At 30.6% G+C, this 13,516-nt stretch overlaps 1 protein-coding gene across 1 annotated transcript in view; it reads left to right on the forward strand.

Moving 5' to 3' along the window:
- LOC106461736 (WD repeat-containing protein 47-like) overlaps positions 1-13,516 on the forward strand; it is a 59,693-nt gene that overhangs the window by 18,055 nt on the left and 28,122 nt on the right. The window contains exons 5-7 of the mRNA XM_022388761.1: positions 5,064-5,336; positions 10,791-10,960; positions 13,274-13,444. Of these exons, the coding sequence (XP_022244469.1) occupies positions 5,064-5,336; positions 10,791-10,960; positions 13,274-13,444 (614 nt within the window). The remainder of the gene's footprint in view (positions 1-5,063; positions 5,337-10,790; positions 10,961-13,273; positions 13,445-13,516) is intronic.

Below are 13,516 nucleotides of genomic sequence, written 5' to 3' on the forward strand. Positions count from 1 at the left end.
TTAATCTAGATCCTGGAATCGGTGATCTCCGTTCATTGGTTTCATCTCTGTCAGAAAATAATTTTTATTCTTTACTTATTTTTTCCATGTAATGTGAACGCTGAATTTCCTAAACCTTACTATTTATTTAAGTTAATTTTCCATACCTGTTTTTATAAATTGATTAATATAACATATATTTTTCAATCAGTCTCCAGGTGTCACTGTTATTTAACTCGAACACTTAAGTATAGTTTTAAATACATATATTTAGCCATTTCTAAAGTAAAATATCTCCAACACCTTTTCACGTACACTCTCGCCATCGGCTTCAATGTACCGGAACTGAAATGCTTACAACAGTACACAGAGAAATAGACTAAACATTTCCTGGAAAACCAGATGACCATCATGACATCACTAAACTCCCTTTATGTATATATCACCCAATTGATTACACCACCATTCCCAGTTTGCCTCTGAAAAAGAAAGGTCCACCTTTCAAAAGCACTCAGGTTATAGGGTTTTTATTCATTTTTGTCAAGACTTCTTGAACATACGTGTTTTTCTAACATCATAAAATGGAAAAATTTGGAGTACAAGGGTTTCACATGACACAGGCAAGTGAAAATTGAGAATCTATTTAAATATTCCCATTGAAATTAAGATTTTAAAACTTAGATAATAAAAAAAAATGAATTATAAACTGTTTTGATGCTGTTCTTATTGACATACATTAACAATAAAGCTGTTTAACCCTTTCCATACACATTGGAGTCGGAGGGAATATCGCATTTTGTACACTTGTATTCAAAATTTTATTAAACTATTTTATGAATGTTTTTCACTAAATTTGGCATCAAATTGTAGTTTATAATTGAAATGCTGGTATTATACATTAATTTATTAATTCAAAAGTAAATATTAAAAAAAAAAGTTAAATATGTGTGTCATGTGGTACATTGTCTACTTCTTTTGCTCAGATGACATTTTATGATGCCAACAGTAAAATATCTGTTGTTTTTAAAAACTCAAATTAAGAATACTATCAAGCTAGAATATAAAATAAGGACCGCCTACATTTTCTATTTACTGAGATATCATTATCTTTAGTGAACCCACCACAGTGGCTCTGCCCACCCCTTCATCTTTTGAAACTATTTGTTTATCTACACCTACTTTTCTTAAGTACATGCTTATAGTCAATGAAAAGTGCTCATTTTTATTTATATAATCTTGTCGGTTTTTCTAAAGTATTTATGTGGGGAACACTGTTATAATTGTTGGAGGGTTTGAAGTATGATGATCAAGGCGATATTCCAATCAGAAATGAGATTTTTTAGACCCAAATAAGGCTTAGTTGGGAAGCATGATAGATTACAGTTGATTTTTGTGGTAACATTTTAGTAATTTATAATCTTCTGTGTTCCAAAATGCATGTATAAAGTCTACAAAAATTAATTTTTCTGCTTATTCTGTGACACACACATACAAAAAAACTTCATAACATCATAAATAGTAGAGATCATTATTTTCCATATATATATTTTCTCAATGTTTTGAGAAAAATGACTGAAATTTAAGAATTTATTTATAAGTAGTAATAATATATATATATATATATATATATACACACATATGGGTGAATCTCCAAACAGTTGTAGTGTGTCCCATCCACAATGATAATTTTTTTCAAATTATTCCAATCGTGCTGAAATAAATGTTTTTGCAAGTTCATATGTTATATTTATTTCCCGATTAGGTTGCACTCTCAATTTTTTTGCAAGATTTATCAGAAACTGCATTTAGAGTACCATTTAATTAAAATAGTCCTTTTTTGTCAAAAAATATGAGCTGTCATTGAAATCAATAGAAGTCAGTTGAATTTTATACTTTTTGACAGTAACCAGTCTATAAAAGAGATTTGAGGAAAGGAAGACAACTAAATGTAACTGCAATCTCACTCAAATAATTTAGGAGAATGCTACAGATGGGACAAATTTAAGATATTTTTCCTTTTAAGTAGGCTGAAACTGTATGTATATCATTCTTCTGACTTAGAAGTGTGCAAAGTATTCTAATGACTCTAAGTCATATAACTTTGCCTTTGTAAACATGTCTTCAGTACGGACTGAACATTTTATGAAAAATTAAATACATCTTGCTAACAGTGATTTTTTTATAATTAACTAATGAGAAACACTACAAATGGTGATTTTAAACTCAAAAATCATGTCAGCTACAAGGCTTGATTCTCCAAAGCCTTCAAATTGAAGTCCAAAATACATTACAAAAAAGTCTATATGATGTTTGTTGATTTGGATTTCTGATATGAAGATTGGCACAGCAGTGATGACTGATAAACAAACATTTACAAAAATATAAAGTAAATAGTGAAAATCAGTAAAGAAGTTACCTGCTGAATAGTAAAATTTGATGTTCTTTCCAAAACCAGAAGAATAAAAGAATAAAAGTTCCAACATTTGCACCAAGTTGGCAACAAAAATCAAATTTGTACCCCGAGTTAGCACAAGATACTAAAATATTTATTACGAGAAAATGATCTTCAGAGGTTGGTGAAAGTGTTTTTACTACAAAATTAGTTTCATTTTTATGCAATGCTTACTTTCTCTGTCAAAACCCAAAGTTATTTCTCTGTGTTATCATTGATGAATTTATCAGTATACACTTTTGTTTTGGGAAGAGAAAATTTTAAAAATAATTATTCTGTTGATTTTGTGTTATGGATGGGACATTCAGTAACATGATAAATAATTCCAGAAAAGATTATGACATAGTAATATGTCTGGATATTCATTGAAGTACCCTACATGGAGATAAAATATACCGAGTATGAAATCAGAGCCAAAGCTATTTTAAAAAATATGGTCATTCAAAGTTACATTACGGATGAGACAACTTTTTGAACCATGGGTTTTTTGGGAATAACAATTGACATAAGAACTTGTCTACTCAGTTAATTGCTCAAAAATAATGTCCTGAACCAAAGGTAATGTATTTACAATAAAATATTGAGAGCCTCATGATTTATGCATTAGGCATTTAAGTGTTATGGACATATTTTATGAACAAAATGTACGAGACTAAAAAACAGAGCTCAAAATTTCAAAAATGTTACTGATATAGACTGTAATGTTTTTATATATATATTAAAAAGTGCTACCCATTATTGAAAAAGTAATAGTTTTTTTAAAAACTCCAGTTTGTTAGTACTACATTTAAAAATTACATCAATAAAGATATAATCAAACCCTCACATACAGTCCCAGTGAAAGTTATTTTTTTTGGTGTGAGGAGAGTACTTTTATTTAAAATCGTATTCTGTTATAAAGAAATGATTGTTGCACATACCATAGTTATTTTTTCAAATTGTCTGAATCTTGAATACCCAAAGTGTGAAATTTTTCTGTATTTTTGTTTGTGGTGCCATTGAATAGATGGCGCCACATTTCTCACATTGAGATCTTGGTGTATTTCAGCATAACACATGGATGGCACCATTGTTTTTATTATTTTGGTCACATAGGTAGATAGATATATAGACAGCCACACAACTTTTAATTAAAAAGTATTTTGTACACGTATAGTATTGTTTGTTTAAAGTTGTATTTGCCATTTTGTACATAATTAGAAAATCAGAAGATTTAAATTGCTTTACAGTGACAGGACCAAATAATAGAAAAGTTTATCCCCTTTGTTCCTTGATAAAGTAAAATATCACTAAACTCAACATCTACTTATTTTGTTCCAGTAATTATGGATTTTGTAGCAAGTTGTGATATTCTTATCTGATAAGTGAACCGTATTTAAAAACTAATATTTTGTAAAAAAATGTGGTTGAAAAAGTACTCTCCTCTTTCATTACTTTCTTATCTTCAGAATAGCTTCTGTTGGTATTCTGGTATATAGATATATGTTTCTACCTTCTTGTTTTAATATAGTATTGTTCTGAATTTATCATTTATTCTGTATAAGTGCAAGTGTCGCAAAACACGTGTTCGAGAAAACCTTTAAGCTCATTTCACTCTAGCTGCCTTTTTTTCCTTGTCATTCTATTGAAGTTGCACCTGTTCTATCCAGTGAAGAGAACGGCTGTGATTCTACACGTTGTGCAAGAAGGTCAACAGCTTAGTGTTGTTCAATGGTAGTTCAGGTGATATCCCTATGCTTCGGTGAGAATGACCATTCATATGATTAGCACTAGTCACTTGGGAGGGTAAATGGGACATTTCTTGTGAAGTAAGGAACATTGAGTTTAAATAGTTTTGTAGATAATTTCAGCCTGATCAGTTAAAAGTGTAACATGAAGTAGAAGAAACCTTCCCATGTATACACACACACACACACACACACACTTTGAGTTGAATAAAGATTGCTCATTTTATGCATTACTTTGTTGAATCTCTTTTTAAGTGAACATATCTAATTGCTCCTGAACATACCATAATATTGAGATAAAAACTTAGTACTTGAGTAGTGATTAAATTGTATCCTGATTTGTTGTTTTTCAAGTTTGGTTTCAGTATGGAAAGTTGAACAAGAACAACTTAACTTCCCCTTACTCCAGTTTTTCACGGAGCCAGAATTGCTTTTATTGGTTATTAAGCATGTTTTCTTGTAGGAAAGATAGCTATAGTTTCACTTGTTTAGCCAGCTGTCTTTTCTGATGGCACATTTGTTTATGATGTGAGGATTCCCCACATCTGTGCTGAAATACGAGTGGTCTTGGGGTTACAGGAGTGAGGTGTGAGAAATGAGCAGCCTAGTTTTGTTTGTATAGTAAGTTCAAAATCAGTACCAAGTATTGAATGGAGGTTTTTATGAACAGAATCATAACCAAATCATCAATAATAATTTGTATTTTTTTAATTCTCTAATTAAAAAATTATTTCTGGATATTTAAGTATTTCTTTCCATTAGTACCTGTGATATTTATAAAGTTTTATCCGTCATCTTTGCAATTTTCATTTTTGCCTCATAGTCAGAAACACTTAATTGCAATTTAAAATAGTAACTGTAAATTTCACCTAGAAATTCTATGGCTTTCTATCTTGTTGGTTCAGAAAAGTATCCTATCAGTATGACTTAACAGATGTTTATTTCAACTCATACAATTTCTTTATCCTAACTTTGCCTCAGGTAATACCACAACAGTCTATGAAGACTAATGGAAGTGCTCTAGACTGGAAAAAGTCTAAATTTTTGGCTGTTACTAAGCTAGAAGATGCACAAGCAATTCGCACAGGGGATTTTCATCCTGATGGACAGCTGTATGCCATAGGATCAAACTCCAAAACATTACGAATTTGTGCCTACCCCAAACTCCATGACCTTCAGTTAGTAAAATCAGTAATGTAATAAGATCTGTGCTGAATGTTACTTTTATTAATTGTTATATATCTCAGAAAAAGTTAAAATTTCAGGTTTTAGTGACAGATGTTAAGCTTATAATGGTGTGTTTTCCCATTTTTCCCACAAGTGACATGCATATTACGTGTATTTTATAGTGGGTACAGATATATTTCTTTAAGGCTTATCCTACAGACCTGCATTAGTTATAGTGATGAAAAAATTACATAGTTTAATGGTTCTTGATACGTAGAAGACCCGAAGTTGAGTTGTTGAAAAGTATTGAATTTAATATTTTATGTTAGTTTAATAGTATATATACATATATAAGATGTAAGGGGGAAGCTAATAAATCAACAGTACAAAACTTATATTTTTCATAGGCTTTAATAAGCATTGCAAATTGTTGGTTCCCATGGCCAGATGAACAGAACTGAAAATTAATTTCAATAAGTGAAAATGTCAGGCATGTTATATGTCCAATTCTTAGTTGAAGGGTAACTCTTTACCCCTGTAATTCACTCCCTGCAACTTGAGTGTGAGTTAAATGAAGCTACCATAATTAATAATTACAAAATAATTTTAGATATTTTGGGGAACACTTTGTTCATAATTTTAATTTCAGGTCTAACTGAGAAAGAAGTCCTGTAATATATCCAACGGATGTTGAAAAACGTATGTCACAACTTAATTTGAAACTCATTGAAACATATTGTTTAAAATTAAGATAATGAGATTTTAAATAAATGTTTTCAAAACTTGTACACCGAGAAAAGAGCTAAAAGTATCTTTACTCAAGAGAAACTTGGTCTTATTGCTGGTGTTATTTTTCTGTATTTATAAGTGTAAGTAAGTTTATTTTTCTTCATTTTGTTTGTTTAGATCTTTGAAATTAAGTATACTTATTTTGAATATCTCTACCCTTCTAATAAAAATATTAGACTTAACATATCTGAAGTATTAAAACTTGAACATATTTCAATTATAAACTATGTATGTGTATATTAGTGGAACTTTTAGATCCAAAGAGCCATTTAAAAGTTTCAATAATATCTAGTCAAACAATAAAGGCTCTGAGTGGAACTTGGCATCAAGCGGTGTTTGTCTTGAAAGGATAAATGAAACAAAACCAAGTTGTGAAAATGTGTCTTGCAGTCATTTATATATGTTAGAATGGACTTTGAATGCAGTTCACATGCATGTAGTCTTCTAGTTTATTTAACCCCATAATGCCAGCACTGGTTAGTTTAGTATACAGGTTTAACTTCTCTGGGGTCATAGTGACATACACTGGCATCCTAGGGTTAAACAGTCATAGGTAGAATTTAGCTCCCTTCCCGCCATAAAAAATTACAGGGCCTCAGATTAACCCTGCATGTCTAATCACACTTTATTTCTTAAAAGTAATATCTACCAAGTTAATTCAGGTTTCATGATTTTATGAAATCACAATTCTTTAATATTGCCAAAACACAAATTGGTACCTTAGTGTTTCAGTTTGAAAATATTTGAGGTTCCGGAAGTGAAGTGAATTAGACTTGCATGTAGATACAACTTTTTAATAATGGTTACTCATTCACATTGTTTACTTTGTACTTTCTGCTGTTGGTATGCACTTTGGTATTTTGAAGTATAGAATAAATTTTCGGGTCATTGAATCAGTTGTTGCATGCATGTACACCTTGATGGTTTTATAACCTTTTCTATTTCTAATAGCAAAAGTGTTCTCATAAGCATTTTTCTAGATATGTACTTTCATGAATTATGTTTAACTCTTGCAAACAAAATGCACTGACATGAAGTATGGAGAACCTTAAGTTAATGAGCTCAAGAACTTATGACTAAAATGTAATGTAATATAAAGCATAGGCAGAAGTTTCAATAATAAGTACATATTATTAAACCTTTCTCCAGTTTATGATTTTTTGTTTGTAATGTATAGTCAGGAATATGTTAAGACCATGGAGATTGTTTTAGTCTTGTTCAATCGTAGTGGATTTTAAACTTATTTTTTGCAGAACTGCCTTATTTTATACTTATATGTAATTCATTGAAAATTCTGTAGGTCTGCATTATTCCATGATATTGGTGAGTTTTTAATGGCTACTCCAACAATGGTTTGCTTGTTTTAAAATTTATGATTTTTCATCAACTAAAAAGTCTTTAGCATTTGCTTTCCTAATACACTAGAACTTTATGTGGTAACTACTTTACTACCAACATTGCAGTATGTTGTGTTGTTGCATAATAGCTCATAATAAAGATTGTATAATATAGGCATGGCTTTTATATTTTCATCCATAGAGTCTTATGCAGGAAATCATTTTGGTTTACTTACTCAGTATAGTTCATCTTCTAGCAGTACTGTGCTAATGTGTTTTTTTCAGAAAAATTCTAAACAACTGTATACTTATGATACACTGCTGTATGAAACTTCCTCTTCTTTGAGAGCAGTGTCCACAGCCTACACACTCAGCATCCAAGGAACCTAATCAGGGTCCACTTGGTGGTTCCCATCTCCGAGTATAGAATACATAGTGCTTTTATTAGCTCACTGTAACTTGCTTCCAAGGGTTTGTATGCCTCATGCCTATCCATCAGAACTTCAGACCTATCAAAAATTTCATGCCACTGTTTGAAAGTGACTGTTTTTTCTTTAAAAACCAAATGTCCTTTTAATCATTATAACAAAATTCTCATTCATAAAATATGTGTATGTATGTAAATAATCTTTCTGGAACTTATACAAGTTTCTGACAAGCTCCAAAATCCTTCTAACTGCAAAAGTTATGTACAGACTGAAACACTGTACTTTCTTTTTATGAATTTTAATCAAGCAAGTTCTTAAAAAAAAGGGTAGATACTTCAAGTGTTCATTCTGCATAGTATTATGGTAGTGAGAATTTTTTAATTTAACAATGGAAATGGAGCCCATTAAAAGAGACCCAGAGAAAAACTGTAATTAATCACTGACTTGATCTAAAAAAATAAAAAAATTGAGAAGCAGTTTATTTCTGTGTTTCCAAAACCACCATCTATGAATTACTCCCATTTATTTTATCATGCCCATTAACTTATATCTTATGCTTATTGATTTCTTCTCAACTGTGCTTAAAAAGAATGGAAATAAACACAGGATCTTTCTTTTCATACAACCCTTTACTTAATGATGTAACTTTAAATAGGTTTGAAAAGTAACTTAAAAGGGCAATTTAAGAATTCAAAAATGTAATCATGAAAGGTAAAATTAAATTAATTTTGAAAATATCAAATTCTTAAGACTTTAAAACTTAGTAGATAAATATGTTGACAAAGATCGTTTTGTGGGGTTTAATCACATAGCTTCTGTTAGATCATGTTCATACAAATTTTTAAAAGGCCAGCATATGTGTGATTGCACACAGTATTATAATTATCAAGGTCACAGTAATCTTGAAAAGAATTAACTTAAACATTCTTAAATTTTGTGTTGTATGTAAATTAAACAAGGAATACAATGCAAATTAATATAAAATGAAATTATCCTATTTCTGTGAAAAGTGTAAGATATTGATATCACATTATTTTATTCTGTTGCTTAGCAACTACAACAGTTCTATCTATAATAATAAAAGGGTGTGTCTGTGTGTTTGTGACCACCATAACTCCAAGAGGAAAGAACCTAGAAACCTGAAATTTTGCACCCATACTAAGTAGACCCTGAGGGTGTGCACCTGGGTATTATTACTTATCTACGTGCGTGCACATATCTTTATGCAAAAAAACACATAGAAAAGAAATGTGACTGCCATAGCTCCAAGAGGAAGAAATCTAAAAACCTGAAATTTTACACCCATAATAAGTGTACCCTGAAGGTCTGCACCTGGGTATTAATACTTATCTTATCCATGCGAGTGCGCATCTTTTTAATGAGGCAATCTAATGAAAAACCACATACAAAAGAAGTGGTTCTTTATATAACAACTTGTAATATATATATAGAAAAGCCATTTTGGTAACAATGTGTTCAAACAATTGTTTTTATATCATGTTGCTTAGTAGTAAAAGTATAACCTAATATTGTTATTACGAGGCTATGTGCTGAAAATATAAAATGAAGTGTATAAACTATAATATAAAAAATATTGGTTGTTTTCTAATTTAGAGTCTCCGTTAATTAAAGAGGTTTGTTTTTATTTTTTAAATTTAAAATTGGAGGACAAGTCAAAGGGAAGGTTACCTTTATAAACATGCCACATCCTGTAAAGGAGCAACAAAAGTATATAGATTATACTTTTATGCTAAAATGGGTTTAGAATACACATACTGACACAGTCTTCTAGAATAAATCAACCTAATAACTGAAGCGAAGCCGGTACTTTCGCTAGTAATTATATAATTGTTTGACATACTTTTCACATGTACTTCATCTTGTAGAGGTCATGGATAGACCTAGGGCAGAAAGGGAATAGATGTATAAAAACTATCAATATTTCATTATAGTGTATTTGAATATATTTGTGAAGAAAAAAACATTAGTCCTGCTCTTTGCTTTATGTAAAAATGTAATACTTTTACTTTTGTTACAGTTATAAAATGTATATAATTTTCATGCTTCAAGGTTAGATATAATTAGAATTACTGTATCATGAAATATAGGTTGATATACATCTCTAAGATGAATCTGCACAACATTATTTGACCAAATCTGGTGAAAATGATATCATTATAGATAGATTTATACTTCAATGCTTTGTGTATAGATACAGATTCATGAAATGCACAAGAATAGTGGTACTCTGCACATTTGAGACTTTTTGAAACAAAATTATGATTTTATGTTTTAGTTGATCTTTCACTGAAATATGAGTTCAGTTATAATTTCAAGTAACTACACAAACTTTGTGCATAGGTTTCTTGAACGTTCATATCAAAATAAGAGGCAAGTTTCACAATTATATAAATACTGCTAGAATACATGTTAATTTGTTATAAACAGATGAGATGCAACAGTTACTTCAGTACTACACAGAAATAATCTACTTTGTTTTTGGTCATCAGTCTGTTTAATTACTTAAATCATAAATTTATAATAGGTTAGATGAAGTTGATTTTATATTTTTACATGCATTTTTCACCATTCCTAAATCTACTATGTCAAGTTTTCAGTACAGTAATCTTTTCTGAAGTGCAAATTCTTGATAGTGTTGCACTATCACAATTGCTTAAAAATACTAATTTTCAACTACTTGGCTATCGCCATCGAAGCTAACCTCTAGTTTGTGTGTATGTGCAGTTATAGCTGTAAGTGCTTTTGTGTTAATCCATTTCAACTACAGATCAAATAATGTAATTTCACTGATTATAAGTATTGATGTTTACTACCTTATTTTTTATAAATATTATGAAGAGCATAAAATATTTTAAACACAGAATACTGCTTTTTTATCTTATATCCTCAGAGAAAATCATGTGGTACATCAACCCACAGTTCTTCTTAAGAGAATGAAACATCACAAAGGGTCCATCTACTGTTTGGCTTGGAACATTACAGGTGATCTCTTGGCAACAGGGTCAAATGATAAAACTGTGAAACTCATGAGGTTTAATACAGATACCTGTAACTTAGAAGGTGGGTTTGTAATATTTCTTTATAATTATGTTTATAGCATGATTGCTTGCAGACTTACCAAACAGTAATTAATTGGTCATCTCTGTTTTCAGAGGTCTGAAAATTATTTTAGTTGTGGTGCTGTAATTTCTAAAAAATTCTTTATTAGCTAGTTCTTATTTTAATATCTTGAAATTGTTTTTCACATTTTCCTTTGTGGGAGTATATTGCTTGAAAATTTTAAATAACTTCTAAGTCAGGGTTCCCAATTGACAACCCATTTGAGTAGCAGCAATTTTTTAGAACCATAGTTACTTTGAGAAGGAGGCAGGAGAGGTTACTGTTTTAATATCTGTCATTAAAGTCTAGTAGTGCTCTTATATTTTGTATTTTTATTTCTTCAGAAATATTTTATGATTTTTATTTTATAAATAGTTTTGAAATAAAAGTTTGTTTTGTGTGTCTTGTTATTGTGGAACCCACCCTGATACCTCTTGTGGCTTACCAGTGGGTCTCAACCCACGGTTTGTGAACCACTGTTGTAAGCAAAAGTAACAACGATGTGAACAGGTTAAGGATAGACTGATTTAAAGAATTTACTAATAAGATTAGAGGACATTTAAATGAGTATTAATATTAGGATTCATCAGGCATTGAAATAACAATAATATTTATAATAATTTTATTACTCAATAATTTATTGAAATCTATAGGTAAATTCAATTCATCACATATTTAAAAAAATTTTGTTCTGAGATTATATTGCATTCCGATGATGAACTAAGCACTCAGTTACCTGGTTTTCGCATTGATAAGAAGTTTGGGGAATAAATGTTTAGAAGAACAGATGTAATTATCTGTTGTAGGTGGAATGAATGAGACAAGACATAGTGCAAATTTGAACAAAAAGATTTTATTAGCAGAGAAGACAGAAAAAAGTTTGATCTTGTGGTTATAGAAATATTGCTTTTAAGTTAAGGTTGAAATTTTAAAAAATTACTTGTATTTAAAGTAAACAAGTGGACCTATGTTTGTTGGAAACAAATATAAAAATAAACTATATAGAAACAGCTGATGAGTATTGGCAGTTTTAATTGATGATACAAGAATATTTGGTTTATGTGGTGATGTTTAAGCTCAGGGAAAGGACTTCTACATAGGTCTTGGTTCTCTCTCAAGATGTTCAGTGGAATGCTCGAGGACTTATAACACTTACCTCCTCTCGCACTTTGGCTTTATCCAAACAAAAGTTTCTGTTTTATGCCCATCTAAGCATTGGTATCAATTATACCTCACTTGCTCCAATCTTTATACCCCACTATATCACCCCTAGTGATTTTAATTTTTTCACTCTCTCCACCTACGTCAATGCATCCTGTATACCAGATCTGTATATAAGCTCCCCGTTTCTGCTACTTATTCACTTTTTCTTGAGGGAAGAAATTATGACAATGGTCATACGTGATTACTGTGAGTTTCTCTTTAATGTTATTACTACGTTTTTGTCATTTTATTTTAGACCTGTTCTAGGTATGATATAGTGGGGTATAAAGACTGGAGCAAGTGAGGTATAATTGATACCAATGCTTAGGTGGGCAGAAAAGAGAACCTTTCATCGGGATAAAGCTAAAGTATGAGGTAAGTATTATCAGAAATACATTTTCGTTATAGGAAAATGTGAACTTTCAATGTTTGATTCATCCAATAAGCACAGTACAGATAGTCCATTGTTCAGCTTTGCTCTTGAAGACTGAAAGACTGAAACTAGTCAGGCTGAAAATGCCAAAATTTTTCTTGCAGTTCACATTTTCTCTAGCTGACTGCATTATGTAGAACACATTATAACTATACATGAAACAGTTGATAGCTTCCATGACTGAATCCTGCTAAAGAAATACACTTAGGGTTAAATTTACATATGATACTGATACAATTTAACATAATCCAAATTGAACTATAGAAAATTTTTAAAATTTTGCAGATATGTGCTACAGACAAATGACAGATTTGATATTTGCATACCACAACCACATAATTTAAATAGGTCATTTAAAATAATTAATCGGTTGTAACTAGGACTTCTGTTTCTGGCACCTGAAAATAATGTATATTCCGTGAACTAAAATCTCCATGTATTTATTGTAATATGTGTGCTTTATCCAAAATATATGAAGACCAACTTTAGTTTATACTGAAGATCTAAAGTAACAGTTTTAATGATGTGTTCACATTTCATGAACATTATACAGAAAAGTGATTTAGTACATTATAATAACTACTGACTATGGATTTCCTAATTCATTTGAATGTAAAAGACTGGTTGTTGTTAAGCAGGTGGAGAAGCAGAATTAACAATGCATGATGGAACAGTGCGAGACCTGTGTTTTGTAGAAGATGTGAGTAACAGGTCAACCCTAATGATTAGTGGTGGTGCTGGAGATTGTAAAATATATGCCACTGATTGTGAAACAGCAACACCCTTTCAAGCTCTTTCTGGACACACAGGTGAGTACTTAATTGATTCTGTTATGAAATAATAAGTTTTTCGAACTAGGCTTGTATCTGTATAATAATAAT

Source organism: Limulus polyphemus, unplaced genomic scaffold (genome assembly GCF_000517525.1).
Source record: "Limulus polyphemus unplaced genomic scaffold, Limulus_polyphemus-2.1.2 Scaffold1021, whole genome shotgun sequence".
In the NCBI taxonomy this organism is placed as follows: Eukaryota; Metazoa; Arthropoda; class Merostomata; order Xiphosura; family Limulidae; genus Limulus; species Limulus polyphemus.